Source organism: Coffea eugenioides, chromosome 11, assembly GCF_003713205.1.
Source record: "Coffea eugenioides isolate CCC68of chromosome 11, Ceug_1.0, whole genome shotgun sequence".
NCBI classification, from domain to species: domain Eukaryota; kingdom Viridiplantae; phylum Streptophyta; class Magnoliopsida; order Gentianales; family Rubiaceae; genus Coffea; species Coffea eugenioides.
In genome coordinates this window covers 40,338,061-40,350,029 of record NC_040045.1, presented here as the reverse complement: position 1 = coordinate 40,350,029, position 11,969 = coordinate 40,338,061, and the positions used below count along the sequence as shown (strand labels likewise).

The 11,969-nt window shown below is 38.8% G+C and overlaps 1 protein-coding gene across 3 annotated transcripts in view; it reads left to right on the top strand.

The window, feature by feature from the left end:
- The window catches only part of LOC113753040 (rust resistance kinase Lr10-like), a 54,907-nt gene extending 43,952 nt beyond the window's left edge, over positions 1–10,955 (top strand). For 2 of the 3 annotated variants that reach the window (XM_027297115.1, XM_027297116.1), the window contains exons 2-3: positions 196–231; positions 9,619–10,955. In XM_027297115.1, the coding sequence (XP_027152916.1) occupies positions 196–231; positions 9,619–10,733 (1,151 nt within the window). In that variant the 3' untranslated portion in view covers positions 10,734–10,955. Of the gene's footprint in view, positions 1–195; positions 232–8,179; positions 9,138–9,304; positions 9,338–9,618 lie in introns of those variants that run through there. The other variant, XM_027297114.1, reaches the window with a different exon arrangement.
- The last annotated feature ends 1,014 nt before the right edge of the window (positions 10,956–11,969 follow it).

Below are 11,969 nucleotides of genomic sequence, written 5' to 3'. Positions count from 1 at the left end.
ATTTCTTTTGCCTGCTCAATGTTACAACGTTCCTATTTAACAACTCAAGTGAATTGAAAAGCTGCACTTTGTTTAATGCATGCACTTATTAATGCCAGTTATTTATGGAGGTCTCACCGAATATTTCATTACAAGCGTGAGATTTTCATTTCCCGAGTTGCAACGGAAAACTGATTATCAAATGACAATTTGCAGGAACAAAGAAACATTTGGTCATTGTAGTGGCAACAGGTAATCAATCTTGGCCATTGCCTCTTTCAAGCTCACACTTTCTAAGCCTTCTTATTGTCTTCCAACCTAACATCTTATTTTGGTTTTGCATAAACACTATGGTGGTGTGTCAAATCTTCGTCGCCCCATATACCTCAATTTTCATTCAAAAAGTTATCCAACAAAAGGAAATTTAGCCTCTAATTACGTAGGAATTTTGTTTAAACGTGCGCCTTGTTCTACATAAGCTGCTTCTGCCTGGTGTCTTGGGATTTTAGTAATTCTTGCCTACTTCTTCCAAAGGAAGTATTCATTTCTGCGTATTTGGAGTCAAAGGGAGAAGTTCCAAAATGTTGAAGACTTTCTCAAGGATTATGGATCACTGGCACCCAAAAGGTATCACTACTCTGAGGTAAAGAAGATGACTAACTCCTTCGTGATCAAGCTAGGACAAGGTGGCTATGGGTGTGTGTACAAAGGAAAGTTGCAAGATGGAAGTCCTGTGGCAGTAAAAGTTTTGAAGGAATTGAAAGGAAGTGGAGAAGAATTTGTTAACGAGGTTGCAAGTATTAGCAGGACTTCCCACATCAACGTTGTAACTCTATTGGGCTTCTGTTTCCAGGGTCGCAAAAGAGCTCTTGTATATGAATTCATGCCTAATGGATCCCTTGAGAAGTTCATTTATGGAGAAGTTCAACTGGGATGGCAGATTCTGTACAAAATTGCAGTAGGCATAGCTCGAGGACTGGAGTATTTGCATCGTGGTTGCAATACCAGAATACTCCATTTTGACATAAAGCCTCATAACATCCTCCTAGATGAAAACTTCTGTCCCAAAATCTCTGATTTTGGCCTTGCTAAACTCTGCCTTCAAAACGAGAGCATCGTCTCAATATTGGGTGCACGAGGGACAGTTGGATATATTGCTCCTGAAGTCTTTTGCAAAAACTTTGGAGCGGTATCTCATAAGTCTGACGTCTATAGCTACGGGATGATGGTTTTCGAGATGGTTGGAGGGAGCAAGAACATTGATGTTGGAGTAGATCATAGCAGTGAAATATATTTTCCTCATTGGATTTATGCAAGACTAGATCGAGGTGAACAAGAGCTTGGACTGCATGGAATTTCCAATGAAGAGGAGAACGAACTTGCGAGGAAAATGATAATTGTAAGCTTGTGGTGCATACAAACTGATCCGGTCAACAGGCCATCAATGACTAAGGTTGTGGAGATGTTAGAAGGGAACCTCCATGCCTTGGAAACCCCTCCCAAACCTTTCTTGTCTTCTCCAGCAAGAGCATCAGAAGATTCTTCAACAATATATCCATCTGGAACAGTCTCATATTGTGTAATTAGCTATTTCACCAAAAGATGTATTGGACTCCTATTTCTGCTAAAATTCCTCAGTGTAATTTTCAATCCAAAAGCAGAAGCTCCCGCTTCACGCCTATAACGGCAAGTAAACGAAGACGCTGAGCTTCTATAGGTGTAAAAGCCACGTTTTTATGATTTACTTGTTTTAGAGTTCTAGAGGTGCCTGAAAACTTGATTCTTGATTTGACAAGTTTACACCTTCTCTATATGGTTAAAAAAACTTCATGGTTCTTTTTCCTTATTACTGCTAATTAGAGTTCATAACTATAATGGAGTCTACGGAATTCACCTGCATAAATTCTCTTGATATTTACTTGTAAGCATCGTGAAATATGAACTGACGAAAGAGAAATTGTCCTTTGCATCCATGTTCTTTCCTGTGTCTTTTGCAGATTGAGAAAGGGTGATTGCAAATCTCCAATGGTCAAACAACAACTGGTATCTCCATATGTGCTGTTTGCCGGACTAATAGTCCCCAACCGAAAGACATATCAGTTCCATATTCTCCACTGGCTCAAGGGTCAAATCTTTGGCACAGCTCTTCGCTTTGCCCTATTGTCTATCAAGCGAAAAGGGCTACTGGATTTGAAGCATATTGTACCTTGATTATTTGTGCTCAATTTTCTCACCAAAATGCCTTCTCCTCGATTTTTTTTACCGGTTGGTTAAAGATATTTGCATCTGCAATGGTGTCTGGCCAATACATAACTGTAACATATTTGCAACACTGTCAATAGAAAGCTCCTGAGATTATTTTACGTATTTTTTCATATGTGATGAACATTTGGGATTTTATGCCTCTGTTTTACTTACTCAATGATTTGTGAGTGCAGCCCTGGAAGGTTGGTTGGTGCCATTGCTAAATTCCCTGGACATCATTTGTCATGGCGATGAAAACTGTAAGTAGGAAAACATCATCAAAAAAGACCGCATTTTGTTATGCTCTACCTAAAGTTTTATTTTTTGGTTTTATGTATTCTACTTAATTTCTCTTCCCTATTGAGATGGTATTTCTGGATTATTGGCGATTGAGAGAGGAAACAAGTAGATATCACAGTCCAAAGATATGAAAGGAAAGTTCATGTTGGTGGATAAGAACCACTAGTCTGACGTTTGACAGTTGGGGTGGAATTTTTATGAGTTCAAATCATCAAATTGTTTAAGTAGAACAAAGTGAACTAAGTGGCAAGATGGAACATGTTTTAGCATCGTACAGATGCAAACTGGTTTGATACCCCATAACAAAACATTTGTTCCTTTGGTACTGTGTGTGTATGGATCGATGCTATTCATGCTGCCTGACAAACCAATATAGTTTAAGTGCCGTCATTCTTATGGAGGATATTAAGAGTGTCTGGACGGAAGATGTTGGTTTTTTGGGGCATAAACTAAGAAAAGACACCTTAGTGTTGCAAAAAAAGCTTATAAGAGACTTCTATTGAAGGTGGAAAATGAGCTTATGTTCTACATTCATCAACTCACTATTTATAGTGATTACATGAAACAAACTAGCAAAATATCCCACTAACAATTATCCTAAAAATCTCAACAAAATATAATCTCCTTCTACTAGCAAATCTTATCTAAAATATCTGTTAACAAACCAACATGATCTTTGATTAACAAATATCCTTATTTTTCTAATAACTAAATTATTTTGATATCAAACATAATCTAGCAAAATATGTAGAAAAAGTTGCATATCCCAACAGAAGATTATGCCAAATTTTTCGTGGAATATTTATTGTAACACTTTTTTGTGGAATAATGGTTGTGAGATAAAAGAAGTGATTGGAAAATGTGTTTGTAATGCAAGCAAATAATTTTTACTCTATGGTAGAGATATCAGGGACCTAAGGGTTAGATGTACAATTCAGATTCTCCCCTTTACACTTTCCCAATAATATATGTACTTTATTGTTGATTTCCCCGTATGATGTCTTTTTGGGAGATTGTGTGCTTTCTCGTTTCTTCCTCAAATCTTTGGTGTAGCAATTCTACATGTCCTCCCCTTATGTTTGATTTAAATGTTTCACGTAAATAGGAATAGGAGTACTTTACAAATAGGGGTCCTTTGGGCACAGAACCAGTACTGTTGTGGTCTCTCTCTTCCTTATGCACCTGCAAACACAGAAACCTAAATAGATGTGTGATTATCGTTCTGTTTCTCCTTGCAGATCAGATCTTTTTAGGTACTGGTTTCATGTATATTGATAGTTCATCACTAATTTTTGGTGTATGTTGTATAAGTGGTTTTTTTGCAAATAATTTATGATCTAACCTATTTCGAAGATGGAAATTAAAAGAATAAAGATAGAAGATGGACAGCATTAGTCTGTCGAGATTCAATTTTCCTTTCCATTGAAGATTTGTCAGAACTGAATGCAAATGAAATGTCTAATACGTTGATTTTACAAATGCTAATATAGCCGTTTCTTCCCATCCGATGATGATAGCTTGTTAAACTTAATTTTGTTTTTTAACTTTAAGCTCTTGAAGAATGTTGATTCTGCCTCAAAATAATAGAATTTTGTTATCCTCTTTTGGTCGGTCGGTTTTACCGTTTCTCCTTTTCTCGCCTGCCTTTCTCATTCGTACAAAAAGGGCATATATCAACCTGCATGTCAATGTGTAATTATTTCTGTCTGGATGTATGTGTTTATATCTATAATGTTTATGTTTATATATGAGTATATATGAAGAAGTTTATGTGTATAATGAATTTTTCGAGTGCACATCCGTGTATGGCAGATGTCTAGTTGTAGTGGTGTATCTGATTGTCTAGTAAACATTTGCAATCTAATCGTTGGTGGCTTGTTTCAGGATTGGTCTATAGTCAGTGATAGTGATACTGCTGATCAGCTGGATGGTGTGAGTATCAGTCATCTACTTAATAAATAACAGAATTTAATTGCACTTGCTTTAACCTTATTAAAAGTACTTCTGAACTATCTCAGGATATGCATGGTAGAGCTGATTATACGAAACCTGATATAAGAAAACAGGTTCGAGATCTGATTGCAGATGATAAGGCTCGGGAGCTTGTGCAGATGGTTAGAAACCAACTTGACACAGTTATTGAAGGTTTTGAGAAAAGTCCCTCTAAACTATCGTGTTTCATTCTAGCCTGTTGTGTTTGGGATGATGCAGTCGACTGTGCTGAAGCATGCCTTAAAGGAGAGACTGGGCTGCCTCTGGACTGGAATGAATCTGGATACTACCCACTCCATTCTGCTGCATCATCGCTGTCTCTTAGGTTGACAAAGTTGTTGATCAAATTTGGGATGCGGACTTATGTTAAAGCTGCTGCCACTAAAACGGGAATCATCGGCGGGATTCTACCTGTCCACCGTGCTGTGGATTCCATACGGTCAAGCTTGAATTATTTCTATCAAACCTTTATTCTGCCTGCTCTCCTTTCTGATTTATTTCTAGTTGATTTCTCTGCCAACCTAACAGCATCTTCTTCTGGAAACTGTGCTTGAAGTAACACAGAACCTTATCTCGTAGATATTCAGCATTGTGTGCTGTTTTTAGTCCCCTGTATTTCTTTGGCAGTCTAAGCCAAGAGAGATTATGAGGCTGCTTACAAATAAGTTATCCGAGTCAGAGGTTTCTGAAGTCATTCACCATTATGCTTCGAAGGGAAAAACGATTGAGTGGGCCACTTTACTTCTTTCTTTATCAGAAAGGAGAATCATGGTTAACAATCTTTTATGCACCGAGCTGTGATGTCTCAAGTCAGGAGCGGATAACCCTGGGCCAATATGTTGTTAATCAGATTGTGAGTCTTGAGGAGGAGGTGGCCAAATTGGTGGTTGTTGGAAGCGCCAAGTTGGCTTAATGCAAGGAAAGGAAGGAATCAAGAACAGCTGTTAGGTAACCACGGTGGCCACCACCAAGCCATTAAGGCTTTGGTGGGATGGGAGGCAAGGGTTTAAATCTTGCCTCCCACCAATTGTCACATTATGTGATTCTTCAAAAAATGTATCCGTCTGATCCTGTGATGGTTCTGTCTCCGTTAGCCTCCCTAGGTCCAGTTGGACCTCCCCTTAATTAGATTAAGATAGAATAAGATATAGATAAAAAGTGACGATTGACAAAAAAAAAAAAAAAAAAAGAACTGCTGTTAGGTTGTTTTCTCGACCGCGACATTTAAATTTCCCAAGCATTGTTTGGTGTGTGATGAGATCGGTGATGTATGTCATTCTTTTCCTCTCTGTTCTACTTTGGCCTCAAACCACACAGGTGACGCTAATCCCATAGTCAAGCGCTATTTCCCGTCAGGCATATGCCATCTTTAAGTTCCTTGGAGACAATGGTATGAGCCATTTGTTGGCAGTTTTTGCAAAACACATTAATTATGTAACATTATATAGGGGGGGGGGGGGGGAAGCACACATTTATGTGGCTTTGAAATTCTCAAACATTTCTTATTTATGGGTTGGAACACTTGTTATTGTGTTTCGGTCAAAAAAAAAAGAAGAAAATTGAAGATTTATATAAGAAGTTAGTTATCTAAGAGGTGGTTTCCTCGTACACACTTGTCAGATTTAAGCTTTTTGGCGTACTGGTGCTCAAACCTGTTGAGAAGCTCAATCTATATTATGAAGTGTTTGTGATTAATTGATAATTTAAATACCAATATACAAGTGTTCTTTACCTTAAAAGCCAAAACTCTTAGGTTTTATAGGGGGATGCAAGTTAACGAGACAAATTTAGGTTCTTTGGAGCTCAACATCATGTGACATCAGGGTATTTGAAGTAATTTGATAGCATGTGATATGGGTTTTTTCCGATAAAGATTGTACTTGGATGAAACGGAACCCCCGGCTTCCCGCTTACAAGGGTAGGGAAAGGAAGCCCATTTCTAAAGTCTTCACCATTTTTGGTGTCATAGTAATTGTTTGTTGGGATTGACCGCTATCTACTTCTGCAATTCACTACTATTCGTGCAAGACAAAGTGATGCTGCATTGTTCGTTTACAAGGCTCTTCAATCTTAATACCACATGTCCATATTTGCCTTGGTTAGAAGGGCATCTTTTATACTTCCCAGTCTTTAAGTGACAAGTCCATGCAGCAAGTGACTGTGAAATATGAATTTTCTGCTGTCAAAGTAGAGACCAACGTAGAGAAAACATATGGTGTGGGTTCCAGAAATATCACATCCTACTCTTGTTTCCTGGGAACCCTCTTTAACAACTCCAGTCAACAACAGCGGTACCTCTGCCTTGCCCAAAAAACTGGTCTGTGTTTCTCCTCCATACAAAAATACTATCTATATATTTGAAACTTGATTATGTGATTCTCATAGGACGTCCGCTTATACTATTAAAATTAAAGTATTCCTCATGATTTGAGTATCCCTTAGGTTCTCTGTTTCGCTTTGGTATGTTGCTAGATAATAGATAGGAAGTTTGAGTATGGGTTTTGGATTGTTTTTGGCTTTCTTTTTTATTTCTCATGTCATGCCTCTCTCGGTCTCGGCTGAAGAAGATACGACTTGCCCACAGAATTTTAATTGTGGAAACCTTACTGGGGCAGGCTTCCCTTTCTTCGATTCGTCACATTCTTCTCGTTGTGGCTTTCTCAAGCTCAACTGTGAGTCAAAGCCATCTCCAACAATTGTATTTGACTTTGCAGCAGATCAATGGCTTGAAGCTTTAGATATACGCAACTCTGTGATCACGCTTCACGACCACAACCTTGAGCGTTTTTTGGCTCGTCGAAGTTGCGATTTTTTCGACGATGGTTATCAGCCTCTTCCAAGGCATCCTTCCATTTCATTTTCGATTCTGCCAAATATCACGCTCTACGGATGCACTAAAAACCCCGAAACAAGCCAGAAGCCAGCTGATTATTTCGTCGGATACCAAACACATGACGAATGTGACGACCCTGATAATGGCTTCACCATTTACTATCAAACTCCACAACATGATGCTCCAATACTGAACTTCAGTGGAGACATTCAATCACTCTGTAAAAATGTCACTCTTACCGTAATCTCCTGGCATAATTACTCAAAGAACGCTGACTTGTTTCAGTTATTGACTGCTGAGTTCGATCTCGAGTGGCATCTCTCTGAAGATTGCACTAATTGTCAACTTGAAGGACACGAGTGTCTGACTGACTGGAGTCAGGCCGGGGATCTGCGTTGCGCCTATTCTAAAAAAGGCATATGAATACTATTTTACTGATTTGTTCTGCCTGCATTTGTTTCTTAATTGGCAGTATCAAAATCTTCTTTCTTGGTTGTTCGTCATTCTGGATGCGGTACATAATCCCTCCTATCTCGGAACTCAATTCACGATGATCAAAAACGTGAACCACAGAACTCTAACCTTATGTGGACCTCAGAAAATTGTTTCTTGGTATGCATTAACAATTTGTATAGATGGTTTTAACAACTCTGTTTCAGGTCATCTTGATTGAGCATCGTGAATTGAGTTCCCAGATCAGCTAATTGTACGTGTGAAGTGCACTTTCTTTGTTGAAGAGTCAAACGAGTCAAGTCTTTCTGTGGTTTAAGTCGTCGTGGAAATTGGGATGGAAAATTCCTGCCTTTCATATGGACCAACCAGCAATTTTCCACAAGTCTTCGTTAAAATTTCCAAGTCAACTGGCGTGACAAAGATGGAGCTGGTTTTTCCCTTCTCGTCGTTACTTAGAGTACCTGAAGCTTAGCGTATTAAAATTAAAGTAGTCCTCATGATTTGATTTCCCTTAGGTTCTCTGTTTCGCTTTGGTATGTTGCTAGATAATAGATAGGAAGTTTGAGTATGGGTTTTGGATTGTTTTTGGCTTTCTTTTTTATTTCTCATGTCCTGCCTCTCTCGCTCTCGGCTGAAGAAGATGGCAAATCCACTGATGCTACTTGCCCAGAGAGTTTTAATTGTGGAAACCTTACTGGGGTACGCTTCCCTTTCTTCGATTCGTCACATTCTTCTCATTGTGGCCTTCTCAAGCTCAACTGTGAGGCGATGCCATCTCCAACAATTGTATTTGACTTTACAGAAGATCGATGGGTTGAAGCTTTAGATATGCGCAACTCTGTGATCAGGCTTCACGACTACAAGCTTGAGCATCTTTTGGCTGTAAAAACTTGAGAATTTTTCGACTATGGTGTTATGCCTCTTCCGAACTATTCTTCCATTTCATATTCGATTCTGCCAAATATTGCGCTCTACGGATGCAAGAGAAGCCCCGAAACAAGCCAGAAGCTGGCTGATTCTTTCAGCGGATACAAAGAATATGACAATTGTGGTGAACCTAATAATGGCTTCATCATTTACTATCAAAATCCAGAACATCACGCTCCACCAGTGAACCTCGGTGGAGACATTCAATCACTCTGTAAAAATGTCACTCTTCCCGTAGTCTCCCGGCATGATTACTCAGAGAACGCCGACTTGTTTCAGTTATTGACTGCTGAGTTCGATCTTGAGTGGCATCTCTCTGAAGATTGCTCTAATTGTCAACTTGAAGGACACGAGTGTCGGATTGAATGGAGTCAGAGCTGGGTTCCGCATTGTGTCTATCCTAAAAAAGGCATATTAATACTATTTTACTGATTTGTTCTGCCTGCATTTGTTTCTTAGTTGGCAATTTTACAATCTTCTTTCTTGATTGTTTCTCATTCTGGATGCAGTATATAGTCCCTCATCTATTCTTGTGCCCGAACTGACCCCCTTTGCTTTGATGAACTCTTAATGCAGGAAAGAAGAACTTGAAAGTCATTCTGCCCATAGGTACATACATACTCACTGTTACTACTATGCTGTATGTCGTTTAGGAGTACAATTACGCCTCAAAACTTTCCAAGAAATTGATCTCTCTCTCGTCATTTTGTTCCCAAGCAAATTAAGTGTCAAAACCAAATTTGAGGTAGCATGATCTTGAAATGTGCTTTTTTATGTTTTTCAGTTATACCTGTTAGTGCATCCATAGTTACCCAAACAAAAAAAAAGAGGAAAATTTAGCCCTCTAAGTAGTTGGAATTTTGTTTAACGTGCGCTTGTTCTACATACAGCTGCTTCTGCTGGTGGTCTTGGGATTTTAGTAATTCTTGCCTACTTCTTCCAAAGGAAGTATTCATTTCTGCGTATTTGGAGTAAAAGGGAGAAGTTCCAAAATGTTGAAGACTTTCTCAAGGATTATGGATCACTGGCACCCAAAAGGTATCACTACTCTGAGGTAAAGAAGATGACTGACTCCTTCAAAATCAAGCTAGGACAAGGTGGCTATGGGTGTGTGTACAAAGGAAAGCTGCAAGATGGAAGTCCTGTGGCAGTAAAAGTTCTGAAGGAATTGAAAGGAAGTGGAGAAGAATTTATTAACGAGGTTGCAAGTATTAGCAGGACTTCCCACATCAACGTTGTAACTCTATTGGGCTTCTGTTTCCAGGGTCGCAAAAGAGCTCTCGTATATGAATTCATGCCTAATGGATCCCTGGAGAAGTTCATTTATGGTGGAAAATCCTTGACAAACTGTCAACTGGGATGGCAGATTCTGTACAAAATTGCAGTAGGCATAGCTCGAGGACTGGAGTATTTGCATCGTGGTTGCAATACTAGAATACTCCATTTTGACATAAAGCCTCACAACATCCTCCTAGATGAAAACTTGTGTCCCAAAATCTCTGATTTTGGCCTTGCTAAACTCTGCCTTCAAAAAGAGAGCATCGTCTCGATACTGGGCGCACGAGGGACAGTTGGATATATTGCTCCTGAAGTTTTTTGCAAAAACATTGGAGGGGTATCTCATAAGTCAGATGTCTATAGCTACGGGATGATGGTTTTCGAGATGGTTGGTGGGAGAAAGAACATTGATGTTGGAGTAGATCATAGCAGTGAAATATATTTTCCGCATTGGATTTATGCAAGACTAGATCGAGGTGAAGAAGACCTCGGACTGCATGGAATTTCCAATGAAGAGGAGAACGAACTTGCGAGGAAAATGATAATGGTAAGCTTGTGGTGCATACAAACTGATCCTGTCAACAGGCCATCAATGACTAAGGTTGTGGAGATGTTAGAAGGGAACCTCCATGCCTTGGAAACCCCTCCCAAACCCTTCTTGTCTTCTCCAGCAAGAGCATCATCAGAAGATTCTTCAACAGTATATCCTTTAGGTATGGTCTCATGAATTTGTAATATAAGTTGTTTCACCAAAAGATGTATTGGACTTGTGTTTCTGCTAAAATTCCTCTGTGTAATTTTCAATCCGAAAGCAGGAGCTCCCGCTTCACGCCTCTAACGGCAAGTAAACGAAGACGCTAAGCTTCTATAGATGTAAAAGCCACGTTTTTATGATTTACTTGTTTTAGACTTCTAGAGGTGCCTGAAAACTTGATTCTTGATTTTACAAGTTTGCACCTTCTCTATTTGGTTAAAAAAAAATCATCCGATCTACTGATATACACACCCCACAAAGGCAGGCAACGAACATCAGTATTCCCTTCTAGGCCTTTGCAACTATCCTCTTAAGTGAAGACAGGTCACTTCTTCACAGGCTTGAAGCCCTCACTTCTTAGCAGGATGGGCAGTATTGTCTTTCCATGTGATCCTTATTTCGAAATTATCCACTGATTTAAATTCATTGGCAAATTGGAACATGATTCCAGTGTCTTGTCTACGTGGCCACCTAGTAGATTTTATGACTTTTAGGGCCCTCCGACATTCTCTTTTCCCCCTTGTTCCCCCACTTTCCATCATGTTTTCTAATTTGGACCGTATCGTTCAATTCCGTTAGTTAAATAGTCTATTTTTACAAATTCTTACCGGCGTTGAACTTAACAAAGAAACAAAGGATGAAATCACAACTAACGTTAAATTGGTGTGATTACGTCACACATCTATAATTTATAATATAGCAATTAAAGCGTAAATCAAATTTAGTAAACACATAAGAGCGTGCATGCACATACACACATATATATATATAAATATATTACTATATATTTATGGCATCATCTGCTTCTTCAATTTTTTTTTTTCATTTGAATCTAATCAATTGAACTCAATTGATGTTTTGTACCTTGAACACAATCGAGTGTGAACTCTGAGTTTTAAAACACTGACCTCCAATATCTTTTTTTTTTTTTAATAGTAGTAGTGGTAGTGTACTAGTGTTACAAAACCAAGAGTTGTATTTGTTGGCAGAATACATTATCCCCTGCAATTTTTGGTTATCACATGGCCAAGTATATTTCGTTAATTCAAGACAATCATTTATGAGTTTGCTCCATTTTGATCATGTGAAACTTATGTTGCAAGTTACTGCAGTTAAAATTACGCGGACTATTCTACTTGCGGCCTCCAAATATTGGCGTTAGCATTAAAGGATATAACAATCAATTAGTTTCCTAGATGCTCAGCCAAA